Source organism: Phyllosticta citribraziliensis, assembly GCF_038025025.1.
Source record: "Phyllosticta citribraziliensis strain CPC 17464 chromosome Unknown J3D65scaffold_3, whole genome shotgun sequence".
Taxonomy (NCBI): domain Eukaryota; kingdom Fungi; phylum Ascomycota; class Dothideomycetes; order Botryosphaeriales; family Phyllostictaceae; genus Phyllosticta; species Phyllosticta citribraziliensis.
In genome coordinates, this window is record NW_027117340.1 from 874,741 (window position 1) to 901,061 (window position 26,321).

A 26,321-nucleotide genomic window follows, 5' to 3' on the forward strand; every position below is an offset into this window, starting at 1 on the left:
TTTTCTTATAATTAATACTCCTAAGTAGACTTACTATTAATTTAACTTCTATCTTATTTATATACCCTTCTTACTTAGCTTTATCTCCTATACTTATATACTCTAGTACTAGGTAAATAGTTACTTAGAACTAGCCTACTAATTAGGTAATCTATTAGCTTATAATAGTCTTATACTACTTAAATAATAAGATAATAGCTAGATAGTAGCTTATTTTAGTTAGTTTAGTAGTTATTTTAGTCCTATTCTATAGAGCCTACTTATTTACTACTAGCTACTATCTCTTATACCTCTTCTAGTACTAGTATTTTAGCCGGCTAAGTAAGTATATTAGTAAGTAGCTAGTCCTACCTATACTAGTAGAGTAAATTAATATAGACTACTAATAATTAATAGGTAAGGAGTAAGAGTAGTTATTATATAGCCTATATAGAATAACTATCTACTCCTAGGCTAGCTATAAATAGCTAGTATATATATAAGTAGTAAATACTAAGTGCTAAATACTATAAAATATAAACTATATATACTATATAGTATATAATACTCCTAGGCTAACTAAATAAGGCTAATATATATATATATATATATATATATATTAAATACTAAATACTATAAAATATAACTAGAATAGTATAGTAGTATATATATAATAATTTTACCTATTATCTACTATAGTAACTATATTATTACCCCTTAATTTAACCCTCTATAGTACTAAGTCTTATACTAGTTATTTTAGGTATTATTATAATTAGCCTAGTACTTAGTAACTTACTTATTAAAGCTCTATAGATATACTTTCTCTTACTAAGATATATATAATTTCTTAATTAACTATGGTAGACTTCACGTATATAGCTTAAAACAAGCAAGTAAAAGGTGTTCGTGTAAACTATATAGAGAAGAAATTATAACTCGAACGTAAGAATCCGAGTGTTGTCGTACGCCAACTGATGGTACTTTGAAGCCATCGAATCAAGGCCAGCGCGCTTGAACGCCTTCGCTGCTTGGAAGTAACACATCGCTATCCACTGACCATCGAGGCGTTCCTGCTTCGCCAACCAGGTCAGCTCCATTGCGTCGTCGAGCGGGCAGCTCGACTCCGAGCTCCAAATCTCGCCACAATTTGGCCAAATCGAGCGAAACTTTTGGATATAGTTGTCCGAAATGTCCAACTCCTCCAAGCTCCGAGAGCAGTGGGGACAATTGCATTTGAAGCCCCAGCCTCCCTGTAGGACGTACAGCCTTTCCGACCGCGGCGAGATGAGGTTGATGTCTGGAACAGATGAGTACGAGCACGAGACTTTTCGCGGCTAAAGATTTTCTTACAGGAGACAGTCAACTCTGTGCCGGGTGCAATCGTTCGCGCAGCGTAAGTGGCTTGCGTCAGGCTGGACGGGTCGAAAGTATATTCAAGACTGGGTCGTCCAGGTTAGTCTTTGTACTTCTGCAGGCGGCGAAAAGGGTACGCAAGACTTACTTGGGTCGACAGTCATGATTGAAACGCTGTAGGAGAGTAGGTCAGCTCCGGGCAGGGACTCCGTGGTTATGCAGTGCTGAAGACTTACGGAAACCTCTGGAAAGATGGCAACGAACGTGTTGTCTTCCCCTGCAACACCTCCCATGGCGAATGAGTTTGTGTTGATGATATCCTCAACCTCGTCACCGCCAAATTCACCATGCTGTCGTAAGAACAAGCCTTGTTGTTCCGAACCGAGCTGGCGGATAGCTTGATGCTGCATAGATCGCATTTTGTCCGCGGGTGCAGCGCCTCGACTGCCAACGTGGATCATGACCAGAGGATTGAAGAGGGTGACTCGCTCGCCCTTCTTGATCGCTCTATTCGCTACAGCGCCCATACCTCGTCCTGGAATGATTTTGGAATCATACGGAAGGTCGCCCTCACGATTCGCGGCATCCAACAAGCCTTCTTCCGTGAACGCGGGCAACTTCGAAACATTGCCAGCGATTTCCGGCGGCATGATCATCGAGATGCCCCGACCTCCAGCGAATGAATTGCTAGTGTAGAGACAAGCATTTCCACCGTCGCCATGCTCGCATCGCGGGGGATATGCCCAAATCTTCGGGTCGTAGTCCGGAGTCAAGTTAAGTGATGACGGGGAGCCGCACATGCTGGAGTTGTCTGCTTCAACAGTGCCCGGTATAATCTCTTGATACTGGTCGCCATGGCCTTTCGCAGCCTGACCCAGGACGTAGAAGGAGAGCAAATTGAGGAGCACGGCCATCTTCTTGGAACTCGGCATGGTGTAAGAGGTTTGAACGATAGGTCGAAAAAGAGGTGGATGCAAAGAAGAAGCCCACCGTCCTCCTTACAGATGGCAGATACGAGTAGATATTTGAAGACCCCAGATGCCCCTAGGATCCCAATCAGGAAAGCGGGACGTGAATCAAGCCTCTGTCTGCACGAATGCTGAGGATCATGGATTCTGCGCATGTCTGTACGAAGGCTCGAAACGGAAAGCGGTATGAATGAAACGGTTGACGTGAACTGAATGACGTAGGGCGGAGGTGCCAACAAGCTTTGACAAAACTTGGGATACGCTTGGGACCACTTGGAAACCAACATCGCAGACCCAATTGCCATTTGCCAATACGACAGAGTGGTAAGGCCAAGAGTGTTTCGATGACGGGTTGGAAGAAACGGGCAAATGACACGGGACCTTGGTAGCTCCTGATCCCGCGGCTTGAGGCGCGAAACCAGCAACACCACCACGGCATGACAGCAGAGCTCATGGATCCGGCAGGGTACATCGTTCAGCAGTTGGGTAAGAGCCAAGCGTACCCCTCCCTCATCGGAAACCTCGCCAATGCTCCCATTGGAATCCGGACCGGACTATATGGATAAGATAATGCTCCGCCATAGCATGTCCAACCATCAGTCAGCTACGGCGCGTTGACAACTTACGTCGTGCGTGTCTTTGTAACCCAGAGAATTCGACGTTGACCAAACGGTTCGCCGTTGACGGATCTAGTCCACGATGATCCTTGGCGACGATATCGCGAGGTGCTATACATGTGAAACGCAAGTGTGGGCGCCTCCTCATCAAGTGGCCGAGGACTAAAGACTGTCACAAAGCCCTCCCTCGCTCGCAAGGAACTGACCTGAGCAAACACGTGAGATTGACAAAGGGATCTTGAATTTACATTATCACCAAGGTCGGAACAGTGATGAAGAGCACTCGGGCTTTTGCGAAAACTTGGATGGAAATTCTTCATGCTCAGAAAAAGTTTGGGCAACGAGAAATGGCAGTTCAATGTCAAAGATCCTGCGCAAAACAACCTGCAAGTGGCTTGAACGTCGCACATGATTCCTATCCAGGCATGTGGAGGTCTTCGCATCCGGAACGACGTTCGCGCCAAGCGCGGAGTGGGGAGAGCGGCAAAGACACGGGTTAGCGTTACTCCGACTTAGGAGACTTTCCAATGTTCCTGAGATCCCAGTTGTTGAGGTAGCCAGAGGCGACCTGCGTGTCGAAGCGCGGTTAGATTCAAACATTGCTGTTGGCCAGTCCAGGGCTCGACGGGGTCTCACGGTCAAATATGTAGCAAAGCTAAGCCAGCCAAGGTAGGGAGCCATCAACCAGGCAGCGGTCTCATCGACCTCAGCCCACGTCTTGGCAAGATAACCAACAACGCCTGTCAGGGCAATAATGTCGAAGGTAGCGGCCAGAGGACGTCCAAGTCCGAAGAAGAGAGGCGTCCAGACAAGGTTGAGACCGAGCTGAACTGTGTAAAGGGTTGCTCCTTGCTATCGAACTGATTAGCACCGACAAGACAGCGACGGAAAAAACTGCTACTCTTCGCACCTTTGCCAGCGATAGTTTGTGCGGGTCGAACGAGCTGCTCCCCGCGGACCATGCACGGTAGGAGGCGTAGCCCATGGCGGCGTACAGCAGAGTCCACACAGGACCGAAAACCCAGGCGGGGGGGCTACCACGCGGCTGCTTGAGAGCTCTGTACTTGCTGTCTGTCTGGGCTGTCGCAAGTAAAGGCATGGTCAGCGGGTGCCGGGGGGCTGGTCAGGGCAGCAGGACGACGCACGACGTGTCATGAAGCCGACGGCCATGCCGGCCGTGACGGGCAGCAGGACGGCGACGGCGGGCCTGTCGAAGACGGCAGCAGGGAGAGTGAGCTGTGGGATGTAGGTCGTCATGGCGGCGAGTTGATGAGGAGGAAAGGGGAGTTGGAGTGATGATGTAGATGTAATGTAGATGTCGAGCGGGCCGGGGCGTCGCGGTTGATCGGCAAGAGCTGCGCCAGGGAGCAGTGGTCATGATCTCACGATGTGGGTTGATCGGGCCGGAGCGCCAAGAAAGCGTGAGGTGCATCGGGTCGAGTCTCGTTCACACATGGTTCTGGCGACTGGAAAGGGCCTGATTATTCCTGACGGGTTGAAGATCGAAGTTGGTGGAGGTGGTGTCGGGTGGTGGTTGTTGCTGACTAACGGAAGGTGAGAGTCCTTCGGGGCAGGTCACGGCAGGTCCCCGTCCAGGTGGAAGGAACGGACCACGGACCAACCAGCCCAAGCTACCTTACCTTACAGGCAGGCAGGCAGTAGCTCCAGTCGGCCCCGTCCTCCTCGGCCACCCGCCCCGGCATCAACACGCCGCACCGCACCCACGTCTCGTACGGCGTCTTCTCCACACCATCCATCCACCCATCCATCCACCCACCCACTCCTCCTCCTCCTCCTCCTCTTCTCTCTCTTCCACCGCCTGCACACTCGCAGCTCTTTGTGAGTGCCCGCTCCTTCGTTTTTCTCCATTGCTTGCGGCAGCACTCTGCTCCTCATTGTTTGTCTCCTTTGCCTAGAAACCAACCTCTCTACCTCCTCCTCCTCCTCCTCCTCCTCCTGCCCCCATCCTCGTCCGCGCCTCGCCGCGTCCCCTCTCCATCTCGTCCCTACGACTCCTTTACCTTACTCCATCTCTATCCCCTTGCGCTTTCCGCCCTGTGTTTCCGCCATCCTGCGGCAACCTCCACTTTGTCCAACTACTTGGCCCCGTCCCGTCGTCTTGTCTTTCTTTGCCATCCACTCCCTCGATCTCTCTCTGATTGTGCATCTCTGACCCGAAGTCATGCTCGCAAACAGCTTCATCCGGAATAGACAATTGTCTACACCCTCAAACGCAATCTCGGCATCAATGCGTTTGCCTGGTCGCACCCGCCGTCCCCCATACGACTACTAGCCACTGCCTCGTTGCCTCCGGGCCACCACTCCACTCCATCCACCTCTCTTGTCCAACCCGGCAATTCCAATCTTCACACAATGTCAACCATGGATTCATACGGGTATGTGCTTTTGCCGGAATGTCCAACGACAAGCACGCATGCTTATCGTTCTTTCTCTTGGCACAGCACCACTGACAGGGGCGAAACCAGTCGCGACGACAGGTCTGCTACGGATTCTTATCGGAGGAGATCTCCTGGTGAGCTGCTAACCCTGACCCTTCATTTCCCCTGCGCTGCGTGGCATCTAACCTTGGGTTGGCAGGTGTTTCAGAGCGGCGACCGCGGTCAGGACGGGAAAGATCTCGTTCCCCCAAAGTCATCGACAGATATCAGCCCGACAGACCGCCTCGAGACGACTACTACCGCGGCCGCGAAGAACACTCGCGACGAAGGTCTCCGCCGCCTGTGCAAGCAGGTATCGACCGATACGTCCCTGGTCAAGAGCCGGCACCTGGTCCAATGGCAAACCCACTCCCAAACCCCTTGACGCTGGACTATCAGGTTGGCTTCAACTGGTTCGCTGAATGGTGGCGCATGGATCAAATGGTCAAGGAAGAGAAAGAGCGACAGGCAAACGGCGGCCGTCGACCGGACCGCATCAAGGGCGAACGCGAGGGCAGGGAAGAGCGCGCACAAGAGAGAGAGAAGATACAGGCAGCGTACGACTTGTACAAGGAGAAGCTTCAAGTCCAAATGGCGCGCACCTTTGTGCAACAACACAAAGGAGAGGAGTGGTTCAAGGAACGTTACGACCCCGAGGCCCGCGCGGCCTTTCGACAACACCTTAGCGAGTTTCGACACGGCCTCTTCAGTCGTTGGGAGCATGACCTGGAGTCTGGACTTTTCGATGAATTCACACTCGAAGGTATCTACAAGAGTGAGAGCAACGGTGCCGGTGGCGTTGTGGAGAAAGAGGAAGGAGAAACGACGGCCGCCAACGAGGTGCTCGGTGTCAGCGATCTTCTGCCCTGCAAAGGTGGAGACTTGCGGGACGACGCAGCATTGCAGCCCACGTTGCTGATCAAGACCATTGCCCCGACAGTCAGCAGATCGAAGATGGAAGCTTTTTGCAAAGAAAACCTGGGAGAGGGAGAGGGCGGATTCAGGTGGCTCAGTCTCAGTGACCCGAACCCAATCAAGAAATGCCATCGTATCGGGTGGGTCATTTTGAATCCCGCAACCGAGCAGTCAGTCAAAGATGAACGAGGAGACGGCCGGGATGGAGAAGAAGAGGAAGGCGAGGAAGGCGATGGACTGCATTCGGACGGAGCACGGCCTGTGCCAAGTACAGCCGAGCGAGCACTCTCTGAAATCAACGGCAAGACAATCCAGGATGAAGTCCGAGGCGACTTCACCTGCCACGTTGGCGTCCATGAGCCCCCCGCGGCTCCGCGGAAAAAGGCACTATGGGATCTTTTTTCAGCCCCCGAGAGAGTCGAGCGAGATTTGCAGCTTGCCATCCGCCTGGTTTCGAGGCTCGACGAGGAGTTGGGTGAAGGTCATGATGGCATTGCGAGAATCGAGCAAAGGGTAGAAATCCTCCGGGGCAGCGGTGCCATGCAGCCAACGGTCTCGGCAGTAGCCAAGGAAGTCAAGAAAGAATCAGAGGAGCCGGAGGAAGGGGAGGACGTCAACATGGACGATGGCGAGGAAGGGTCTTACGACGAGGAAGCGGATGACGAGGAGCTCCTGGCGAAGAAGAAGAAACTGGACTTGCTCGTGGAATATCTCCGCCGAGTGTACAGCTTCTGCTTTTTCTGCGTCTTCGAAAGCGACTCTGTCCACGAGCTTACTCGCAAGTGCCCCGGAGGCCACCTTCGCCGGCCGCGGTCAAGCCTGACGAGTGCAGCCAAGATGGTGGCCAAAGCCAGCGCAGCCGGACAAGTCTTCCCGCTCAAGAAGCACGAGGGCGCGGGCGAGGACGACGTGTCGGGGTCGCCGACGCAAGAGAGAAAGATGTTCAAGACTGGCGTCAAGGCCCAACAGCAACTCCAGAGGGCCTTCAACTGGGTCAAAACGTACGAGGATAAGCTCCTGCAGCTACTGGAACCGGAGAACATTGACATCCGAAAGCTTGGAGGCAAGCCGATCGAAGAAGCACTCGAAGACGAGCTCAACAAGCACGTCAAGCAAGAGGACGAGGCCAAGTTTCGATGCAAGGTGCCCGACTGTACGAAACTCTTCAAGGGACACAGCTTCTGGAGGAAGCATGTGGAGAAGAGGCATGAAGAGTTTTATGAAAAGGTCAAGTCAGAGGTGCGTGGCAAGATGCGTGCTCGAGATTTCGAGGTGGACAGAAGCTAACGGGAGGCAGGTCGAGATGGTCAATCGCTACGTGTTGGACCCAGCGCACATAGCGCCGTCTCGCAGCGACGCCAACAGCAACGGACACTTTCCGCTGCACAACAACGTGCCCACGGGGACGCCGCGAGGATTCAACCTGGCCACTATGCCGTTTGGGATTCCCGGCATGGCAGCCAACCCTGCAGCGCTGTCAGCGTTTTTCGGAGCGCAGGGAGTGTCGAATGGGTTCGGGCTTGGCGGGGAAGATGAACGGCACGGGACGGGCCCGATGCGGCGGGGCCAGAGCAGTCGGTACGGCAGCCGAATGGGTGGACCGTATGACCGGCAGCCCAAGGACGCGCGCAACATGCGCTGGAGCAACTCGGGACGCCTGACTCCGCCGCGAGGCACTACGAGCGGTCGCCCTGCGGCCGGAGGACGCTTCAGCGATGGAGGCGCAGGGGCCGTGGGGCCTCGAGAGGCTGTCCAGGGGCGTAGCCTGAAGAGCTACGAGGACTTGGACGCGGCGGGCGGCAGTGTGGGCGAGCTGAACTATTGAGAGGGAGGATTGGATGGATGGATGTCGACAATCAGGGGCGGTGGCAGTGGCAGTGGCAGTGGCAGTGGCAGTGATGCAGATTGAAGAATGGAACGAATGTCTTGACGACCATGATGCACGGCCAGAAAGCCCAGGCCTTTGTTCCGATCAGAAATAGTCTTGGTAGAGCCACAAGGAGCCCACTGCCCCGTCCGAGCCCAGACATCTGAGGCTTGGTACATGTAGCTACTGCGAGTTGAACAAGATCAAGTGATTTTTAGAAAGCAGTCCAGCGACGTTTGGTATGCGGGAGCAATCTTCAAGGACCCAAGAGTACACATAGGACCAGGTGCCACGACTTCTACAGAGCCGAGTGTAACAGGCTGTAGGCTGTGGGCTGTAGGCACGGTAAGGTACTGTATGTACCCAGCCACGGACACAGCCCGCCCGCCCGCAGTGCTCCCCGCGCCCTCTCGACGTGACCCCTCCCTCCCGCTCCGCTGCCCTGCCCCCCTGCCCTGCCCGCCCGCTCACTCGCTCGCTTCCTCCTGCTTGTTCGTCGTCGTCGTCATTCCAAACGCGCGCGCATCCTTCGCTGCTCCCGGTCCGTCGTCATGCTGAGCTTCATCCATGTCCGCTACCTAAACAACCACTTGCTCCTCGACTCGTCTTCTGTTGCCTGCTGCCCTCCTCATCCCCACCCGCAGCCCAATTCCCCCTTCGCCTCTTGCCCGTGGCCGCCTCACACGTCGCCTGTCTCACGTCCCTAAACCCGCCGCGGCCCTGTATCCGTCTCCCTCTTCTCCATCCCGCCCCCCTCCCTCACTTCCTCTCTTGCGCAAACGACATCCCTCCCTCCACCATGACCGTCAGCGCCAACTCTTCGTCCCACGATCGCCTCAGTCGGCGCGACACATCCGACGAAACTTTCTACGATGCGCCCGAGGACTCTGACCGCCCGCAACGCGACAAGCTCGAAAGATCAATAACTTCGTCCAAGTTCTCGGCCATCTCTGTCCCGCCGCCAGGCTCCATCTTGACGGGCAAGCAGGAGCACTGTACGTCTCCCATGGCCCCCCCGCCTTCCTGGGCCCGCTTTAACAACCCTGACCTCAGATCTCAAGCGCGACCTCATTGCCCAGCAAACCCAATTCGAAATCTCCGAGCTATCCTCTCCAACCGCCCTGCAAAGATTCGGCGCCCCGTTCCGTTCTGATGCCGGCGAAGTCAAGCCCGAAGACTCGGAGCTTCCCCTCCTGCGCTACATTTTCGTTCACCATGTTCGCAATTTTCCCTTTCTCGACCAGGCGAGAGAAAAGGAATTCTGGCAGGACAAGTTACAAGTCGTACGTCAATCTCAACACCTTGCGCCTCAAGAGCGACGTCGCTGACGCGGCCTCTTGGCTCGCAGTTTCTAGAGTCGTTTGCGAACAAGCACATTTCATCCTCGGAAGATCGACTGGAGGAGACAAAGCGCAAGAAGCTCGCTGTGAAAGCCCAAAAGCTGGTCGAGCTTATGATGGTCTCCGGGATTCCGACAGCTTCAGGTTATGAGGAAAGAATCCGCTTCTCTGAGATGGAGGTGGTGGACAGAGGCGCCAATGAGAACGGACTGGTGGTCAACAAGCCCGAAGGACATCCGATCAATGGTTGGGATGTCAATGTGGCTGGCGTTCGCACAACTTCTGTCAAGCGTCATGTGCGCTACCACACTCACGCGGTAAGCCCTCACTCGCATTTGTCTTCCAAGCAGGTTTGTTTGACCAGCTGCTAACAAGTTGCTTGCCTCAACAGGAATACTTGCTTCGCGTGCAACGGCATGGAGAACCAGAGATACACGTTGGCCGGAAGTGGTCCGACTTTGCGAATCTGCACAAAAGGATCAGACTTGAGTTGCCAGGCAAAGTATTGCCGCCACTTCCCCGTAGGAACAAGAAGAATTCATACTTCAGCCCCAACGCAGAGTACGCCGACGACGATGAATCGCTTTCTTCTGTTTCCACTCAAGATACATCTGCATTTGGCCATGGAATCGACAATGGGACCGAGTCTGGTGGTGGCGGCGGTGGTGGCGGCGGCGGCGGCTTCAGAAGCTATCTACCAATACCCGGTGGCCATAGACGTAGCGCGTCAAGGGCATCAGTCGGGAGCTCCTCGTCCAGACGGGCTTCAGGCGAGGAGTCAAGAGTTCGAGAAAAGGTAGTCCTCTATCGCGAGGAGCAACGCGTGTCACTTCGGGCTTTCCTACGGACTTTCTTGAAGTATGAACAGATAGCGAACTCCAAGGCCATGGCGGAATTCCTGACCAAGGACCCCGTATCTCTGAACGAAGAGGAGATGGAAGACATTGAACGGCGCAAGTCCATGGACGAGAAGCGAGTTGAAGAGCAACGCAAGTTCTACGAAATCGCCAGGCAGAGAGCCGCCGAGCTCGATGTGCACATGGAAAAGTTCAGGCGCGAAATAGTCGAAGCAAGTGCGTAGATTCCCATCTATTGGTCGTCCAACCATGCTAACACGGCCATAGATGGATTGTCACACCTCTTCCAAGAAATCCGGGTTAAGAACAAGATTTCGGAGTTGAAGCCAGAGTACCAAAAGTTTGCCGAATGGTGTCGTATCGAGGTTGCTGCCACAATCTACCACCTCTTCCTAGCCGAGGACAATTCCCCAGACTTGTTTGCTCAGCTCAAGAGGATCCATTCGATGGTGCCGTACGGAGTTTTGAAGAACGTAATCCGCATAGCAAATCCGGCGGCGGTCATGAGCGGTGTGCTGGATCTGTTTCTTGCTCAACCATTTGGCGCCCGGTCCCTTCTTCAGCGCATTTTCGGAATGGCCATCAACGACGGCATCAGCAACGTGCAAAAGGCCATCGACAGTCTTGCAGCTACCAAGATCAAGGACGAAACGCTTGTCGACAAGATCAAAGCCTACACTGAAGCGGATGAGGACGTCAAGGAAATCATTCGCCAGGAGGCGCAGGACGATCAGGTGGACATTCTCGTCGTCATATTCCGATGCAATTACTTTGGTGCGGAGCTGTCTGAAGAGCAGATTGCCACGACGTTCAACGCATTCGTAGCGTGGAACAACGCCGTGGAGAACGTGGGTTTTGCACTTTGGATCGAAATCGAAAAGCGCTAACTTTGCTACGTAGGTCGACAAGGAGATGCGTCAAGGGGCAGAGCTCTTCGCCCATCTGAAGCAGCTTTTGAAGTTGTGCCTGCGCCAAAGGGACAAGAAGATGATGCTGCAGATCATCGAAGAGGTAAGCGTGGAAACTTATCGCGAATTGGAGTTGTATTGACCCGGACAACAGCCCACGACCCTCCAATTGTTCCGCGATCTGTTCACTATATTCTACGAACCTCTGGTGCGCGTCTACAAGTCCGCAAACGTGTACAGCAGCATCACGGACTTTGCAATTTTTGTCGACGACATTATCCGGACCGTCTCAGCAGCCCAGCGAGCCGACATTTCGGCAGATCCTAACCAGACAGTCCAGGCATTCATCGACCTTTGCGCACGCCACGAGGACAACTTGTATAAATTCATCCACGAGGTTCACATTCACGACAATGGCCTGTTCGACTCTCTAATGGGGTGGATAGAAGGCATTTTGGAGTTTCTCCGAAAGGGCCCATCGAGCGGACGCAAGCTAGACATGAACGCGCTGGTAGCAGGGGCGTTGGAGGCGGGAGTGATTGAAAAGACGGCAGCGATCAAGGAAATCAACTCTTTGATCAAATGGCAGGCAGCAAGAAAGAAGTGGCACTCGGACAAGACGCGACAGAAGATGGCCCAGGGCGGCGACGAAGGGGGCGAAGTGATGATGGGCATGGGCATTGGGGGTTTCAAGAGCAGCGATTTTGGCCTGCATGCGGTATGTTTTGGCCTTTTCATCCGCGACTGACAGCAGCGAGCTGACTTGACTGTACAGGACGACATTGAGGACCTCAACATCGACGCCGACGACTCCGAGACGTACTCGGATGAAGACTCGGATGAGGATGCTGACCCGATCATCGCGGAGCGCAAGCGGCGAGCGCGGCGGGCGGAGCAACTGAAGAGCAAGTCAGGGGAGCCACCGAAGCCACAAGTGGTCGAGCTCAGAAAGCTACATCCCGCGTTTCTCAACATGCTGAGATCAGTACTGGCCGAATAGACAGGGGGCTGGTAGACGGGGGTGGCGCCGCACGTGCTTTCTACGTCGCCCTGTCGTAGATGATTGACGGGATGCGTTTTTGTTGGAACGCTTTGATTCACTATAGATGCGGCTATAAAGACAACCAAGATCTTCGGTGGAGCTAGCTGCATTAAACGGCGAGAGGGTGCCTGCAACACACGGCAGTCGAGGCTTTTTCCTGTCCGTTGCATAGCCGCCCGGACGCGTAATATGGTAGGCAGCAGGCACTGGAGAACGCCGTCATATCCAGGCCATACAGTGCTGGCTGGTAGGCCTCCTATTTGGGAACCGCGCCGTCGCAAATTGAGTCCGCTACAAGTGTGAATCTTCCTGAAGAATATTTCCCGTGCACATGCCTTCCCGAGGCTTAGCCCATGGTCCTGAGGAAGTTGGCCTCCTTGATTGCCGCTCTCCTCTTTTGGCGCATCGCTTTTGTGAGTTCGTGTCTGGCCTTCTCTGCCTCCAAGTTGCCTTGAACAGAACCATCTCCAGTGGGCAGGTCGATGGTCTGCTCGTAGAGAGGCACCTTGGGCGCCAAAGATTCCGGGTTCAACAGGGCCTGCTTGCGCAAGGCCTTGGCAGCAGCTCGGCGCTGCTTTTTCGATTTAGCTGTTGTAAGATGGCTCGGTCAGCTGTGTTGGAGATTTGGCTATTGGGTCAATGGGCCGGCCAACTCACAGTACAAGTCGGACTCGAGATTCTCGGCGTCCTTCTTGCCCTCGGGCTTGAGGATCCGCCACAGCCAGGGCGGATACTCCGAGTCCTCCATGGCCACGGGGTCGGTCTTGCTCTTGAGGAAGTTCAGCCCCTTGAGCGCCGTGCCAGCCGGCACCGAGCTCTGCACCGTGACCACATCGGGAGACTTTTTGGGCGGCTTGACGCTCTCCGGGGGCGAGGGAGTGGCCGGCGTCGAGAAGGGCTGGGCGGCGGAGGTGGAGGTTGCGGAGGGAGTGTTTTGGCCGGAGCCAGGCGCGCCTTGCCTGGGTGCGGAAGCTGCTGCCGCCGCGGCGGCGTCGTGGAAGCGTGTGGAGGTGCTGAAGGTTGGTGCGCGCGTCGACACGGTGGACGTGGCTGTTGGCGCGGCGGAGAGGCGGTGGGCGCGCAGACTCGTGTTGGCGGTCCGGAAGAGGCAGCGGGAGCAGATCATCGTGGGAGCTGGTTGGAGCTGTTACAGAGCGACCGTCAATGTTGATTGGATTGCAGATGGTGGATTCTGAGGCATCGTCCGGCGGTTGGTTCCATTCGGTTGGCAACCCAAGCCCGGTCAGTCGAATTTCGGTGGCCCGTGCAGACAAAGAAAGGACACGTGATCTAAATCTTATCTCGGACCTGAAGGCGGAAGATCTGATAACGGAGCCATCAGACGCAGGGCACGGGCAGCGATGGCATTCCATGGTTGACGGGACGCTACCTGGCTGGACCCCGTCAATCCTAACGTCCATGTGGCTGACATTGTACCTATGTCATGCGCCAGCAGCACACCCAGTACTGTAAACAGCCCTGGCAGTCATGGATAGATGGGATGGAGATGGGCTACTCGGCGAGGCCGATGGAATTGCAGCTGGAAATGGACATGGTTCCCGTCCGGTGGTTTAGTCAGTGATGGATTGCGGCTGAGGCAGACGCCCGGACGGGAGCAGGCAATAATGACACGACCCCGCTTGGAACGGGTGCAACAGTCTTCACGTTGGCGTCTTCAATCGAGCGAGCGAGCAAGCAAGCAAGCACACGTCAGCCCGAAGGCAACGCAAGGAAAAGCACATGGAGGCAGGCGTAGCACGAGGCGCGGATTGTCTGGCCAGGAACAGCGCCTCGAGCCCACGATAATGGGGACGCATGCGAGGTTGCGCAGGCTGATTGATTCGGTACCGAGAGGGCAGGCTGAGACGGGCAACACGAGCGGCCATGTGATTGGCAGGCCATGGAGCGGAGGAGACGGACGGACCAAGGCAAACATGTGCGAGGCGGCGGCGGCGTGGGGGGAGAATTCAGAGAAGAGAGCGAGCGATGATGGTGATGGAGATGATGATGATGCTGCTGTTGTATGTGCCTCAGCTACATGTAGCCAGTGGTCGCAGTCTCCGGCTTCGCGGGCACGGACTCGGACCGTCGTCGTCCTCGTTAGGTCCCGTCGTCCCTCTTTTAATCCATCCCTCCACCCTCGCCTTCAGACGTCGAAAAACTCTCGTCCGTCGCCCAATCATCTCCCCAGAGCCAGAGCCAGGCCCAGGCCAACGACATGTAAGTAATGTACTCCATCCATCAATCCTCATGTCATGCACTGCCAGCACATCGCTCCAATCGCCGCCGCACCCGCCAGCATCCAGCCTCGCACACGCTGCCCACACTGCCCACACAGCCCACCCTCACCCACCACCACCTGTCCGGTCACCGTCATCCCTCTGCCATTCCTTCCTTCGCTTCAGCTAACAACCCAGCTTCAGCTCCCCCGCCTTCAAATACACATCCCATCCGTGCACTGCACTGCACTGCACCGCACCGCGCACCGCACCGCCTCAGCGACAGCCGTTGGACCAGCCAGCCAGCCAGCCAGCCAGCCAGCCAGCCGCTGCCGTTGATCAATCAAGCTCCACCATCCCGACCGTCGCAGACTCTGCCACTTCTGCCTGACCCTGCTCTGTCCCCTCCCCTCCCCTCCCCTCCCCTCCCCTCCTCTCCCCTCGGCGCCGCTGGCTGCCACCCCGGATCTGCCGCCTCACCCTGACCGTGGCCGCCCAATTGACAACGCATCGCTTCTCGTGACGTGACTCAACCCGGCCGCTCCAGCCAGCGACCTCGACGCAACCCCGATAACTAGCCTGCTCCCAACAAGGGACATCGACGCAAGCTCTCGACCCTCACCGACGGTCCGTTACCAAGTCAAACATTGTCGGCATCTGCTGTCGCGAGGTACGCGGCCCTTCTCGTCTTTGATTGGGCCCCCCGGGACTACGCGCTGACGGGCCTTCCCTTTACCCAGGTCTTCGCCACCACCTGCACCTTGTCGACCCAGCCCACCGAGACCACCGACAGGCTCCTCCATTCGCGTCCCCATTCCTCGACAACCGCCCAGGCCCTCGCAATTCGTCCGCGCACATATACCTGCCAGGTGCCTGTTTTTTCCGATCGCCAATCAGCCACCGCGCCAGCCAGTGGCGCGTCCGACGCGGTCGACCTCGTTCAACTTTCGCGCATCACCACGCCTGTCGAGCCGCCGAGCTCCGCAAAACACCTACCCTGATGATGGAGTACGCGCCGTACCAGCAGGCACACCACGCCGGCAGCCATGGTCAATCGCATCTGCAAAACACGTACTCTGCCCCGCAGCAAGCCGCCGGTCCCGGCGCCATCACCTCGCCAAACCAACAGTCGCAAATGCACCCTCAGCACAACCAAACCTCGCCCATTCTGCCGTCGCAGACAAACCCATACTCGCAGCAAGGTACCGCGAATGCGACTGGTCATGGCGTGCAGCAGATTGGATACGCGTCGGGAGGCTATCCAGTGACGGGCATGCACCAGCAGTACATGTCGCCGACGCAGGCAGCAGCCATGGCCACGGCGGCCGCAGCCGGCCAGACGTATTATCCCCTGGGCGATGGAGGCATGCAAAACCAGCTCAGTCAAGATCCGCGAGGCTCGCCACGCATGGCTGGCACTCAAATCAAATCGGACCCTCGAGGCCCGCGCTCACCGGCACAGGTCTCGAACAGCATGAGCGCACAACCCCCAATGCCTTCGCAGGTGCAGCTGTCGCGGCGCATGAGCCAGCAGCTTAGCAGCCCGGCCGTCCAGAACCCCCAACCAGCCGTAAACCACGCCGCTGCACGTCCTTCTGTGCCGCCGCAAATGACGCCGCAAGCGCCCCCAGTCCAGCAGCACCAGTCGTCGCCAGACCTCGTCTCGACCGGTGCAGACGAGGCGCCTCTGTACGTCAACGCAAAGCAGTTCCACCGCATCCTGAAGCGACGCATGGCAAGACAGAAGTTGGAAGAAGCTCTGCGCCTCACTTCTAAAGGTCGAAAGCCGTACCTCCACGAATCGCGCCACAACCATGCCATGCGCCGTCCTCGTGGCCCCGGCGGTCGATTCTTGACTGCCGACGAAGTGGCGGCCATGGAGAAGAATAGCAAGGCAGGCAATGGCGAATCAGAGAGTGGTGGTAACAAGGAAAATGCCGGTACGCCTGCCAAATCTTTCCAGCCTGGACAAACTGGCTCGGCCAAGAGAAAAGCTGGTCCTAACTCTCAGTCGACTCCCTCGACTAAAAAGGTAAAAACTGAGGCTCGACCGGTCCTACACCCCAATACCAGCGACGACGCCAGCGAAGACGTGGACGAGGACGTGGACGACGACGAAGGTTGAGGAGCCAGCCGTGTCACTGAGATGATCTCAGTGCATGGTTCTCCGGAGTTGGCGCGCCCCTTTTGTATACACGATACCACCCTCTCGTGTGCCGCCAGGCCCTGATACGAGACGCTGCGTTTCGTCCCCAAGGGCTTATCCGCAGTCCCATCGGCTCGCATTGCACATGCGTCCCTCCTGTGTCCCGGTTGTTTCAGTCACGAGTCACGACAAGCGAGCGTGTTTTTGTTTTCTCAGCGGTGTGAGACTTTGACTCCATGTGTCGACAGTGGTTTCCAGATTGAGCCGGGATTTCCATTCAGCAGCTTTGCTTCCTTTATTGCGCGTGCGCTTGATTTTCTACGATGACTTCTAAACCAGTCACTCACACTCGCTCCGACGGGTTATAGTTCGACTTGGTTCTCATTTCCATTTCCGATTGAGGTTTGGTGGCGGGGAGCAATGGAAGGAGAACTATCGTAGATGGGAGCTCCGTCACCGGAGGATATTGGAGACACCGGCGCCATCCCATATACCCCCTCATTTCGATGTTGCTGCTGCTTTTTACAATCTCTCCTGCATTGCGTCGGGTTACGGGTTTTCACGGGTTGACGAACAAAGTTGACAGTTTCCCCTTTTCTCCTTGTTCCCTTAGCTCACCCAAGGAGTATGCCACGAGCACCATTGTGAGGTGTCCAGAGGGCCAGTGTACCTTTGCTACAGAGACAGAGTCCGCTTGGACATGTATACAGTCAAGTATCAGTCGGTCTCTAGGAGAGGAATATTCCTTGTACTATAAAAGACCAGCGCAGAGGCAGACACGCCACTGACTCTGTCCAAAAATCCCATTCCACAAATTGAAACGAAACTTTGTAAACAGTCGGCCGCTCCCGCCTGTAAGATGCTCTGCGTGCTCAGTGAAGTCGTCTGCTGGTGACCTCACTTGCAGCAATGTTTCGAATTGAGAATTGGATCCACCAATGGGGGCTTGACCTCACCACAGCTCCTACCTTGTTACACGTGAATCAAAACCTCCGTGTCTCGCACAGTCTCAATGAGCACGTTGCCCAGCCATGCTCTCAAGAACGAAGCAAGAGGGAGGGGGGAAATGCGAGGCTTCGGACCCTTTTCCCATCCGAATGTCCATCTCCGCGCAGCTCATCTCCGAGCAAACAGCCAGCAACCCGCGCTGCCGGGCACCCAGGTGTCTTTGTTGTGTGTGCGTCGCCGGGGGACCAACAAAGTGAGCTTCCAAGGGCCGTCGTGGCGCCGCCATGCTGACCTCGTTCGGACGCCCTCGACGGCAACCCGGGTCATCTCACGCATGTCTCACTCCTTCCTCACAGCTGTGCCATAGCGGGCTGGGTATCCATCTGCACTCGCGACCTTTGCACACGGCACGGCATACGATGCGAACCAGAGGCAATGGCACAGAAAAGAGAAATGGCACTATTTGCTTCCTCGAGCAGATGTGGATTGAGGTGGCTCGACGGTTCGATACCTTCGGGAGTGCCATGTATGGTGCTCGGGTTGCACGGCAGCCGGAAGCCCCCCTTGTGCTGCTGTGCGCACTCTGACCTCCTTCTCTCTCCAATATCGACAACAACAATCGTCGACCAGCGCGACGGTCCTCGTCATCAGAAACGCAGTGAATCCATTCGTAAGCAACGCTACTCAAGACAACCCGGCCAGTCGTTGCATTGTTTCCTTTCCGCCCCCCTGACAACGCCAACCCGGATGCTAAACAGAGACACATTTTCCGACTTGCAGGCCGCACTAAACCTTGGTCCTCTTTTACTCGAAATCTTCAATGTCGTCGTCGACGAGCACCAGATCTGCGATGCCAACTTCGCTAACCTCTGTCGCACTGGCTCCGCGTAACCCTTGTCGCTGTTGCGCTTTCGCTTCCGCGGCTCCCTTCGCCACGAATGGCTTCGATCTTCTCGACGGGAACACGCTCTGAGTGTTGGTTCCATGCTTGGCGGCCCAGTCGTCAAGGCCGTCTTCCTCGTCGGCACCGCTTTGCATGTTGGGGCCCAACCCAACACTGCTGAAGCTCGTGACCTTTTCGAGGTCCTCCCGGAGCTTTGGGCGGCTAGCTGGCGTTTGTCTTTGGTTCGTCTGCAGCATTTTGGCCATGTAGGGCAGACGCTCGAGGAGCATTTCTCGCCTCATCGAGCCGCTGACGCCCAAGACGGAGGAATTCATTTGTCGATCGCTTTCGGGGTGCGCCACTGGCGTCTCCGGACCGGAGATTAATCCTCGAGTGAATTCGCCTGCTGTGAGAGTCTTCGTAGCCATGAGACCTTCTTCCTGTGCTATTTTTATCGTGTTCTCGAGGAGACCTTCCAGCTCTTCCTGCACGCGCCATAGCCTGGATGACGTAGGGTAGAACATCTGATTTTGTGCGCCCCCGGCAAATCTGTTGGCAGTGAAGTTGTCAATGCGCGGTCTCTTGACAGGCGATGGGAGGCTGAATAACAGTCCCCGGACAGCAATCTCGAAGCTCATTTCGTCTTGCCGCAAGGTGTCGGTGCCGACACCTTGGTACGCACGTCTGGTGGCTCCATTCGCGCTGAACCGGTCAGGGCACAGGATGTCAGCATCAGACAGTACGTCAATGCAGTCATTGAGGGAGTCCAGCGTTTCTTCTTCGCTTGGTCCGCAGCAAGAGAGCGCATAGTTCTCGTGGAGAGCAGCAACGTAGGTTTGAATGTTCGTCCCGAGCTCGTCTATGAGAGCGTCGACAGCTACTTCAGACTGCTTTGGCCTTCGATGTTGTGGTAGATGAGTGGGTGGCTGCGGAAGCTGCGACGGCCCTTCTCTCTTGTTGTAAACGACTTTGCCGACGGCATGAAATATCCCCAAAGTACTTTCTCGCTGGGAGATCATGGCCAAAGAATCCTGTTCCATTTTCGTGAGAGGTTTCTCACCAGCGCTTTTTTTGCCCTTCCTAGGCTTAATAGTGCTACTCCAGTCACCTGCTTCGTCGCCACGTAGACATAGAAATTCGAGTGCCGACACAGCGCTGCGAACGTCGCCGATCTCGGAAAGCTTTTTTAGAACGAGAGGGCCAGGCGCGGTCGTTCTCTTGGATATTTGCGCTTCTTTAGCTAATGCGAGCTTGAGCGCCTTGGCCATGAATGTCGGAGCGACGGGGTTGAACTCGATGACTGTGGTCCCTTGATGGTTCATAATGCTTGGACCAAGAAGCCTGTACGCAGTGAAGCTGTCTGCGGCAGAAGCAGTTGCCGATAGCAGTGTCTCTGAAATAATCATGATGACCGGGATCGGAGCCGAGCCATTATCTTTGGAACGAGTGAATGCTGACGCCAGGGAAGGCACAGACGATGACAGAAACTGTTCAATTGCGGAACGGAACGATTGCAGCGCGTCTGAAGATCGCGCGAACGTGTTGGGGAACTCCTCAATCAAGACTAGCTGATTGCTTGTAACTTGAGGCAGAGAGGTGCTCTTGGTTGGTCCCTCAGTCTCGAAAGACAAGCTCCCGAATTTGCCACTCCGACCCATGAAGTCTTCAAACTGAGCGGCCAGGGATACAAAGGTTGAAGATGAGAAGTCAGATCCGACTGGATTCCTCCATTCATTGATGGCAAAGCCCATCTCTTTTGCCAGTAGATTCAGAGTAGTTGTCTTGCCCGTACCAGCAGCACCTTTGAGTACGAGAAGCCTCTTGCGCTCGCGCCTTGCGAAAACGTTGGTAAGCCAGAGTTTGACATCTGCCACCTTTTTCTTGTGAACAGCGAGTTCGTCAAGATTTGCAGGGCTGAATCGGTCTACCCAAGGCTTGTGATCCATAATGACGTGAGGTGTTGATTCCTGTACGGGGGTGGGCCGCCGTTGACCTGACACGGACTTGAGGAACTTTTGGCTCCCACTCAATGGCGCATCAGCACCATCTCCATCGCCAAATCCGAGCGACGTGTCCCGTGAACGCTTCCGGGCGGTGCGTGCTGTGACTGATGTCTGGCCAGAGGGCTTCAATGCCGAAGGAGCACCTTCATCCAGTGAGTCGTCTTGTATTGTGTCCTCGTAATCTTCCAACCCATTTTCGTGTTCTTTCTCAATCGTGGGTGAAAGCTTTGGTCGCTGCTTTTGGGCTGCTGCGCTTTGGAAAAAGGATTGGATCGTCTTGGGTTTCGTAGCTTGGGTTTCACTCTTCGAAGTGCCGGTAGGTTTCAGCGTCTGCGATTTCTGGCGAGGAGGTTGAGATCTGGTCTTCGGTCTGGATTTGGCGGAAGAGGATTTGGAGCGAGATTGTGGGCTGTTCTGAGGGCTCTGCTCATCTGGCTCATGGTCTGAGGACGAGAGCACGACGGCCCTCTGCCTCGGCTGCCGCATGGCGCAAGACCGAGAAGGCAGCTGGGAGTGTGTCAGGGCTCATCGCGGACTGGAGTGACTGAAGGCGGAGCGAGCAGTACGATGGAGCAGTGAGCAATTGGAGAAGGCGTGGGACAGGCGCTCGCAGGCGGAGCGGCATTCAGAAGCAGAAACAAGGAACGCAATGCGTGCGCCGGCAGCTCCTCCAGTCTCCAGCGGAGGTCCGCGGCGGAAGATGACTAAGGAGATAGGTTAGTCAGCGTCGCCGTCAACAACCTGGCGGACATCTCGGCTCCTCCCCACTCCACTCCACTCCTCCACCGTCACTCTCTGCAAGACATCTCCCGCTACCGTCTCTCTCGTTTTGCACCAATCACCCTCATCCTGTCCATTGGCGCGTGGTCCGCCGTCGTCTTTCTCTATATTTGAACATTTGCGCCTTACAACCGCCCGACGTGTACGCTCTCCAGTCTCGAATCTTCGCTCTCTCGCCTCGCTGCGTACATGGCCCTTTCGATGACCAACCGTGCCGAACCACGCAGCGGATGTGTGCGTCACCTAGGCACCATGCAGCTGTGCCCTGTCTCTGCATCTCACCACTCACACCCCTCGTTCACAGCCTCTTCTGTTTCGGACCACGTCGAGTGGATCCGATGCAGAGTGATGCGCTGCTTTTGCGGCTGACATGACCGTGTACACGTATATCCTGTGTAACCATCGTCAATCCCTCTGGCAAGTCGCAACTTGACAATTGTTGCGGCGATGACTCCCGCCCCGGCTTCCTTCTCTCATTGATCCCGCTGCGTTCCAGCACGCGCCCTGCTTCGCCTAACTGTGGCATCATTTCTCCATCGTGTCGCTCTTGATGCCTGTTTTGGGTCGAAATTCGTCCCAAGTCATGTACCTCCTTCCATAAAAGGAATCTTTCGCCACGCGGTGCATTGACAATCGATTCTCACGCCCGTACTTAGCTGTTCTGGTCCGCTCTATGCTGCCACGCAATCAGAAACGCATCTTCCAACTGGTCCTCTTTGACAGACCGACATATTGTGATAAGAATTAACTTAACCTCTACCGTTCTCCTATATCAGAGCAGTCTTCCCGTGCCCCAGTCATGTATTCACCAAGAACGAGGAAGCTCCTCGAGAAAGAAGGGGACAATCGTCCGAAGGGCAAAGCCCTCAAGAATTCATCCCGTCAAAGCGAATATACTCCACCGACAAGTCCTCAGGTCCAGCCAGAAAGCCTGCCCCCTTTACCGCCCTCGGTTCCTTCATCACCTGCTCTTTCATCTCAAAGGTCCAGAAATCCCAGCCCTGCTCCTTCAATCGCCTCCCTCAACCCCTCATTCCAGAGATCACGACACGCTTCGCCTGCACCATCAAGTGCATCTGTTGCTTCCAGAGCCACTCTGCGGTCTCATCAGCCTATGGTAGAAGACTCGTTGAGTGAAACGGAGGAGCCAATTTCGAATTCATCCCCGAAATCGAAGAGCAGCCTTTCTCAAAATCGATCCAAGTTCGAAGCATCTGACGGGGCTCCCGACACTGTTGCCCCAGATACACTCCAGGGTAGCAAGAAGAAGAGTTCTGATCTGAAGGGCAGCGCAGCTAGCACAGTCTCAACGACCGCACCAGGGACCAAGAGCCAGGTTTCTCGGAGTGCGAAAAGCGAAGCTCCGTCTCAGTCCAACAAAGAAAAGAGTCAATCAGAACCAAAGAGCAAGGTGGCCGACACAGTCACAGGGACTGTGTCAAAGACTCAAAGCCAGGTTTCTCGCAGTGTGGGGAGCGAAAGCCCTTCCCAGACCAACAAGAAAGGAAAAGAGGCACCAGAGTCGACCATCTCGCAGTCTATTCCACACCCCGACGTAATATCGCCTTCGGACAGCGCCTCTCAGCAGGGCGATCCACCTCAAGAACAGCAAGATCAAACTAGCCACGCAACTTCGTTTCACTCCGCGATCCCCGATCCTGCAACAATTGTCGCTCCATCGCCCAAGTCGGTGACGCAAAAACCAGAGTTGCAAAAGGCATCTCCATCCCTTTCGTACATCGAGGCAAGAAGCGGCAACCACACGCCGCGCTCCCCGTCAATCACGGCATTCCCAATACCACCGAGACATCCCTACCATCCCGCATATCCTGATCCATACGGATCCCCACACATGCCAGGTTATCAACAAGGGTACTTTTATCCTCCGCCCAATATGTCGATGACTGCCCCTCAAGGCACTCCACCGCACTATCCGCAATACAATGCGTACAATGGGCCGCCATTCCCCATGCCCTACTCGAGCCAGCGCCACAATTCCACTGGATCACGTGCCAGTGCTTTCGGCGAAACGGCGTCTCCTCAAGGTGGGCCTAGTGGTGGCAATGGCTCCGTTATCGATGAAGACGCGGGCGATTTACTCTCTCGCATCTCGTCGGCCATACCTGACCTGCACCTTTTGCTTTCACGTTACAACGAGACTCGTGGCCAGCTTGGTGTGCGTGAGGAGTTGATTCGCAAGGCAGAAGCAGCCCAGGCGGATGCACTTAAGCGCAAGGAAGATTACATCGACAAGCTGACCAAGGAGTTGGCGGAAGCAGCCAAACACCACTCTAACGAGAGCAACAAGCTCAGACTTGAAATTGGTAACCTGGAAGACAAGAGGAAAGAGCTTGAGGAGCAAATTGCAGACGCAGAAAAGGCCAAGATCGAGATGCAGGAAGCAAAGGCGAGCCTAGAAGAGGAAAAGAAGGCTGTCGAAGAAGAGAAAGGGAGCCTCGAGGCTGCGGCGAAAAGCGACAAGGAGACGCTGTCCAAGGAGTTGCAAGACGTGAAGACCAAGGCCGCGGAGCTCGAAGAGTCTAAGACGAAACTTGAGGAGACTACGGCCAAACTCGAAGAAGAAAGGGCAAAGATAGAAGCGGATAAGCAGCAAGTCGAGGAAAAGGCCGGTGAAGAAAAACGCGAGTTGGAGAAAACACTTGCTGAAGAGAAAGAACGCTTGCAGAAGGAGGCCGACGAAGCTCAGGCAAAGCTCAAGATCGAATCCCAGGAAGCCCTCGACAAAGCCAAGAGCCAGTCACAAGAAGCTCTTGAGAAATCCAAGGAGACGTCAGATGCTGAGAAGATGGCCCTTGCTGTCGAGTTCGACCGCATGCAAAAGGACTACCACGACGAATCAGAGCGGCGTCGAGTGCAGATGATTGACGAGCACGTCAAAGACAAGGAAACCCTTCTGTCTGAGTTTCAGCGCCAGAAAAGGGAATTGGAAGAGAGCTTCGAAAAGGTTCGCAAGGAGCTGGAGTCGAAGCTCAATGCCGCTCTGTCAAACTACGAGGGAGCCCTCAAGAAAGAGCGCGAGAGCCGTGATTTTTGGAACGCCGAGAGAGAAAGCCTGAAGAAGGGATGGGAAGAGGAGTGTGAGCACTTGAAAAAGGGCTGGGACGAACAGCGTGAATCGCTCCAGGCCCAGCATAGTGCTGAAAAGGAGGACATCAAGAAGTCGATGGAGAAGGCCCAAGCAGAAGCCGAAAAGAAGGCGGAAGATGAACGACAAGCGCTGATCAAGGAAAGAGAGACCATGAAGAAGGAGTGGGACGAAGACAAAGTCAATCTTGAGAGAGTCGTTGGAGAACTCAAGAACATTGCTGGAAACTTTGGCGCCGAGAAGGAGCGCATGCAGAAGATCATCGAGGGATTTGGTGAGCCGAACATTGTGAAAAGCAAGGGAGATGAGTACTAGTAAGTCCATTTGCCGAGCTCAAATTGCATTGCCTGGAGAAAGCATGGGACTGGTTTTTTTTTGTGTTTTAATAAACAAATTGGGTTCGGTTCATGTCTTTAGCACATAATCCATCTTGCTACACCTTCGATTACTGTCCTTCATCGCTTTTGACCCATTGAGTTCAAATCCGACTAACAAGGAACTATAGTCTAGGCGCTTTTTCCCGTCTTCAAAGACAGGTCCTGGCTGCATCGTCGAACCATTTCAAGAAGTTACCAGGTCCACTAGCGGCTGATGTGCTCGCCCGCCTACCGTCCAATGTCCCGGATCTACTCGCCGACAGTCCTTCAGCTGCTCACCTCAGAGTTTCGTACGCCATGTACAGCATCTCCAAGATTTTGACCGCACGCATATTCGAACCGTTCTTTTTCAGCCCCGATGGCGATGCAGACGCAAGCGTAAATCTGCTGAAAGAGATTAGCACTCAGCTACGGGAGAAGGATCCTGTACGCGAGGCCACATGGCGCCAACACACTCTCAGCTCCTTGTTCCGCGGACCGGATGCCAAGCGACGCATCAATGCGGCAGCAAGCTCTGTCGTGGATGAGATTTGTAAAACATTGGAACCATTCTTGGCGAACAAGATTGATGAGGAGCTCGTTCGGGCTGAGGTGCGCAGGATTGTCAAGTTAGCCGCAGAAACATGGAGATTTGCTTGCATTGAGCGCGAGATGATCTCGACAACCCTACCAGCACCTGGCGAGGCTTGTGTCGAGGATGAGAATGACCTCTTCTGGCCGGCACAGCATTTCGATGCGCCTGACTACCCGGTCAGCTCCATTGGCGATCTCGATGACAAGACAGCGGCGAAGAAATCAAGAGTTCTCCTGAGGCTGTTCCCGGTCATCAGAAGGGAACCTAAGCACAGGCTACCAAAAGCAAACCCGGAAGATGCGGATGGGACATCGGATAAGGGATGTGTCTACAGCTACGGGCTGGCACTTTACGAGGACTCGGCACCTGTTCTGACACGTCTCAAGGAGTTGGGGATAGCTGACGGCTCTGACGGTACGAAAGACGCTGACACTCCGGATGGAGACAAGAAGAACGACAGTGCTGAATCGAGATCCAAGGGAGAAAGCCCTGACGCGGAAGCTCCTAAGAAGGATGAATCTGCCAACCAAGACTCCGAGCCCGTCGCTGGAGGAGAGACCGAGTCAAGAGACGCAACGCCCGACGCTGGTGATCAGGATAAGCCTACCGAAGTGACCGAGATTGCCACGCCTCCGGAACAGAAGCCTGCTGAACAAGCAGCCAGCGAGGATCAGGAGCAAGAAACCAAGAAAGAGGCATCTGTCGCAGGGGGAGCTACCGATGCCAAAGAGGGGGACAACCCAAAGAATGAGGATGGGAAGGAGCTAGCTTCCCAAGATGAGAAAGCAGAGGTCTCCGAAGTTCCCAAAGAGATGCCTGCACCGGATGCGGCAGCAGAATCAAGCCCAACAAATGCCAAAGAGCCAGAACAGAAGACTGAAGCCGTAGAAGAAAGGACGGACTCTGCACATAACGAAAAGAAAGACGAACCGCCTCCCACCACTGAACCTATGACTCAGGATTCTGCTGATAAGCCAAGCGAAGAGAAGCCACGTGAA

At 55.0% G+C, this 26,321-nt stretch overlaps 9 protein-coding genes across 9 annotated transcripts; 4 read left to right on the plus strand and 5 right to left on the minus strand.

Annotated features, from left to right (window-relative positions):
- Positions 1 to 842: 842 nt before the first annotated feature.
- On the minus strand, positions 843 to 2,683 carry J3D65DRAFT_250002 (uncharacterized protein). Its single transcript, XM_066794791.1, has 4 exons — positions 1,572 to 2,683; positions 1,484 to 1,509; positions 1,333 to 1,421; positions 843 to 1,279 (listed from the first exon to the last, which is right to left on the minus strand). The coding sequence occupies exons 1-4, from the start codon at positions 2,265 to 2,267 to the stop codon at positions 912 to 914; spliced, it is 1,179 nt and encodes a 392-aa protein (XP_066657639.1). The 5' UTR covers positions 2,268 to 2,683; the 3' UTR covers positions 843 to 911.
- A 562-nt stretch (positions 2,684 to 3,245) lies between these two features.
- J3D65DRAFT_250000 (translocator protein) lies at positions 3,246 to 4,488 on the minus strand. The gene is made up of 4 exons (XM_066794790.1): positions 4,066 to 4,488; positions 3,831 to 4,000; positions 3,557 to 3,772; positions 3,246 to 3,488 (listed from the first exon to the last, which is right to left on the minus strand). Exons 1-4 carry the CDS (start codon positions 4,175 to 4,177, stop codon positions 3,423 to 3,425), a joined length of 564 nt encoding a protein of 187 aa, XP_066657640.1. The 5' UTR covers positions 4,178 to 4,488; the 3' UTR covers positions 3,246 to 3,422.
- A 628-nt stretch (positions 4,489 to 5,116) lies between these two features.
- J3D65DRAFT_616262 (uncharacterized protein) lies at positions 5,117 to 8,426 on the plus strand. Its single transcript, XM_066799430.1, has 3 exons — positions 5,117 to 5,453; positions 5,519 to 7,512; positions 7,571 to 8,426. The coding sequence occupies exons 1-3, from the start codon at positions 5,294 to 5,296 to the stop codon at positions 8,096 to 8,098; spliced, it is 2,682 nt and encodes an 893-aa protein (XP_066657641.1). The 5' UTR covers positions 5,117 to 5,293; the 3' UTR covers positions 8,099 to 8,426.
- A 174-nt stretch (positions 8,427 to 8,600) lies between these two features.
- J3D65DRAFT_616264 (uncharacterized protein) lies at positions 8,601 to 12,576 on the plus strand. The gene is made up of 8 exons (XM_066799431.1): positions 8,601 to 9,135; positions 9,194 to 9,423; positions 9,489 to 9,797; positions 9,872 to 10,553; positions 10,605 to 11,185; positions 11,238 to 11,348; positions 11,400 to 11,963; positions 12,021 to 12,576. The coding sequence occupies exons 1-8, from the start codon at positions 8,940 to 8,942 to the stop codon at positions 12,243 to 12,245; spliced, it is 2,898 nt and encodes a 965-aa protein (XP_066657642.1). The 5' UTR covers positions 8,601 to 8,939; the 3' UTR covers positions 12,246 to 12,576.
- A 57-nt stretch (positions 12,577 to 12,633) lies between these two features.
- J3D65DRAFT_600819 (mitochondrial 54S ribosomal protein mL54) lies at positions 12,634 to 13,413 on the minus strand (the record flags this gene model as incomplete). The annotated part of the gene is made up of 2 exons (XM_066797992.1): positions 12,634 to 12,875; positions 12,945 to 13,413. 2 exons carry the CDS (start codon positions 13,411 to 13,413, stop codon positions 12,634 to 12,636), a joined length of 711 nt encoding a protein of 236 aa, XP_066657643.1.
- Positions 13,414 to 13,772: 359 nt separating this feature from the next.
- Positions 13,773 to 14,360, minus strand: J3D65DRAFT_616271 (uncharacterized protein). Its single transcript, XM_066799432.1, has one exon. The coding sequence runs from the start codon at positions 14,221 to 14,223 to the stop codon at positions 13,963 to 13,965; it is 261 nt and encodes an 86-aa protein (XP_066657644.1). The 5' UTR covers positions 14,224 to 14,360; the 3' UTR covers positions 13,773 to 13,962.
- A 1,146-nt stretch (positions 14,361 to 15,506) lies between these two features.
- Positions 15,507 to 16,631, plus strand: J3D65DRAFT_600820 (protein HAPB; the record flags this gene model as incomplete). The annotated part of the gene is made up of 1 exon (XM_066797993.1): positions 15,507 to 16,631. The coding sequence occupies one exon, from the start codon at positions 15,507 to 15,509 to the stop codon at positions 16,629 to 16,631; it is 1,125 nt and encodes a 374-aa protein (XP_066657645.1).
- Positions 16,632 to 18,037: 1,406 nt separating this feature from the next.
- J3D65DRAFT_616281 (Rad17 cell cycle checkpoint protein-domain-containing protein) lies at positions 18,038 to 21,330 on the minus strand. Its single transcript, XM_066799433.1, has one exon. The coding sequence runs from the start codon at positions 20,970 to 20,972 to the stop codon at positions 18,405 to 18,407; it is 2,568 nt and encodes an 855-aa protein (XP_066657646.1). The 5' UTR covers positions 20,973 to 21,330; the 3' UTR covers positions 18,038 to 18,404.
- Positions 21,331 to 21,930: 600 nt separating this feature from the next.
- J3D65DRAFT_250364 (uncharacterized protein) lies at positions 21,931 to 25,976 on the plus strand. Its single transcript, XM_066794795.1, has 3 exons — positions 21,931 to 24,686; positions 24,878 to 25,737; positions 25,803 to 25,976. The coding sequence occupies exons 1-3, from the start codon at positions 22,066 to 22,068 to the stop codon at positions 25,814 to 25,816; spliced, it is 3,495 nt and encodes a 1,164-aa protein (XP_066657647.1). The 5' UTR covers positions 21,931 to 22,065; the 3' UTR covers positions 25,817 to 25,976.
- The last annotated feature ends 345 nt before the right edge of the window (positions 25,977 to 26,321 follow it).

Coding starts and splice junctions, on each gene's coding strand:
- J3D65DRAFT_616264 (XM_066799431.1), top strand. CDS start 8,940: ATGACCGTCAGCGCCAACTCTTCGTCCCACGATCGCCTCAGTCGGCGC. Junction 10,554..10,604: donor GCGCGAAATAGTCGAAGCAA/GTGCGTAGATTC, acceptor ACACGGCCATAG/ATGGATTGTCACACCTCTTC. Junction 11,349..11,399: donor TGCTGCAGATCATCGAAGAG/GTAAGCGTGGAA, acceptor CCCGGACAACAG/CCCACGACCCTCCAATTGTT.
- J3D65DRAFT_250000 (XM_066794790.1), bottom strand. CDS start 4,177: ATGACGACCTACATCCCACAGCTCACTCTCCCTGCTGCCGTCTTCGAC. Junction 4,001..4,065: donor CGTCGGCTTCATGACACGTC/GTGCGTCGTCCT, acceptor TACTTGCGACAG/CCCAGACAGACAGCAAGTAC. Junction 3,773..3,830: donor ACAAACTATCGCTGGCAAAG/GTGCGAAGAGTA, acceptor TCAGTTCGATAG/CAAGGAGCAACCCTTTACAC.
- J3D65DRAFT_250002 (XM_066794791.1), bottom strand. CDS start 2,267: ATGCCGAGTTCCAAGAAGATGGCCGTGCTCCTCAATTTGCTCTCCTTC. Junction 1,510..1,571: donor CCATCTTTCCAGAGGTTTCC/GTAAGTCTTCAG, acceptor ACTCTCCTACAG/CGTTTCAATCATGACTGTCG. Junction 1,280..1,332: donor CACAGAGTTGACTGTCTCCT/GTAAGAAAATCT, acceptor CATCTGTTCCAG/ACATCAACCTCATCTCGCCG.
- J3D65DRAFT_250364 (XM_066794795.1), top strand. CDS start 22,066: ATGTATTCACCAAGAACGAGGAAGCTCCTCGAGAAAGAAGGGGACAAT. Junction 24,687..24,877: donor AGCAAGGGAGATGAGTACTA/GTAAGTCCATTT, acceptor AAGGAACTATAG/TCTAGGCGCTTTTTCCCGTC.
- J3D65DRAFT_616281 (XM_066799433.1), bottom strand. CDS start 20,972: ATGCGGCAGCCGAGGCAGAGGGCCGTCGTGCTCTCGTCCTCAGACCAT.
- J3D65DRAFT_616271 (XM_066799432.1), bottom strand. CDS start 14,223: ATGTTTGCCTTGGTCCGTCCGTCTCCTCCGCTCCATGGCCTGCCAATC.
- J3D65DRAFT_616262 (XM_066799430.1), top strand. CDS start 5,294: ATGTCAACCATGGATTCATACGGGTATGTGCTTTTGCCGGAATGTCCA. Junction 5,454..5,518: donor TTATCGGAGGAGATCTCCTG/GTGAGCTGCTAA, acceptor TTGGGTTGGCAG/GTGTTTCAGAGCGGCGACCG. Junction 7,513..7,570: donor ATGAAAAGGTCAAGTCAGAG/GTGCGTGGCAAG, acceptor AACGGGAGGCAG/GTCGAGATGGTCAATCGCTA.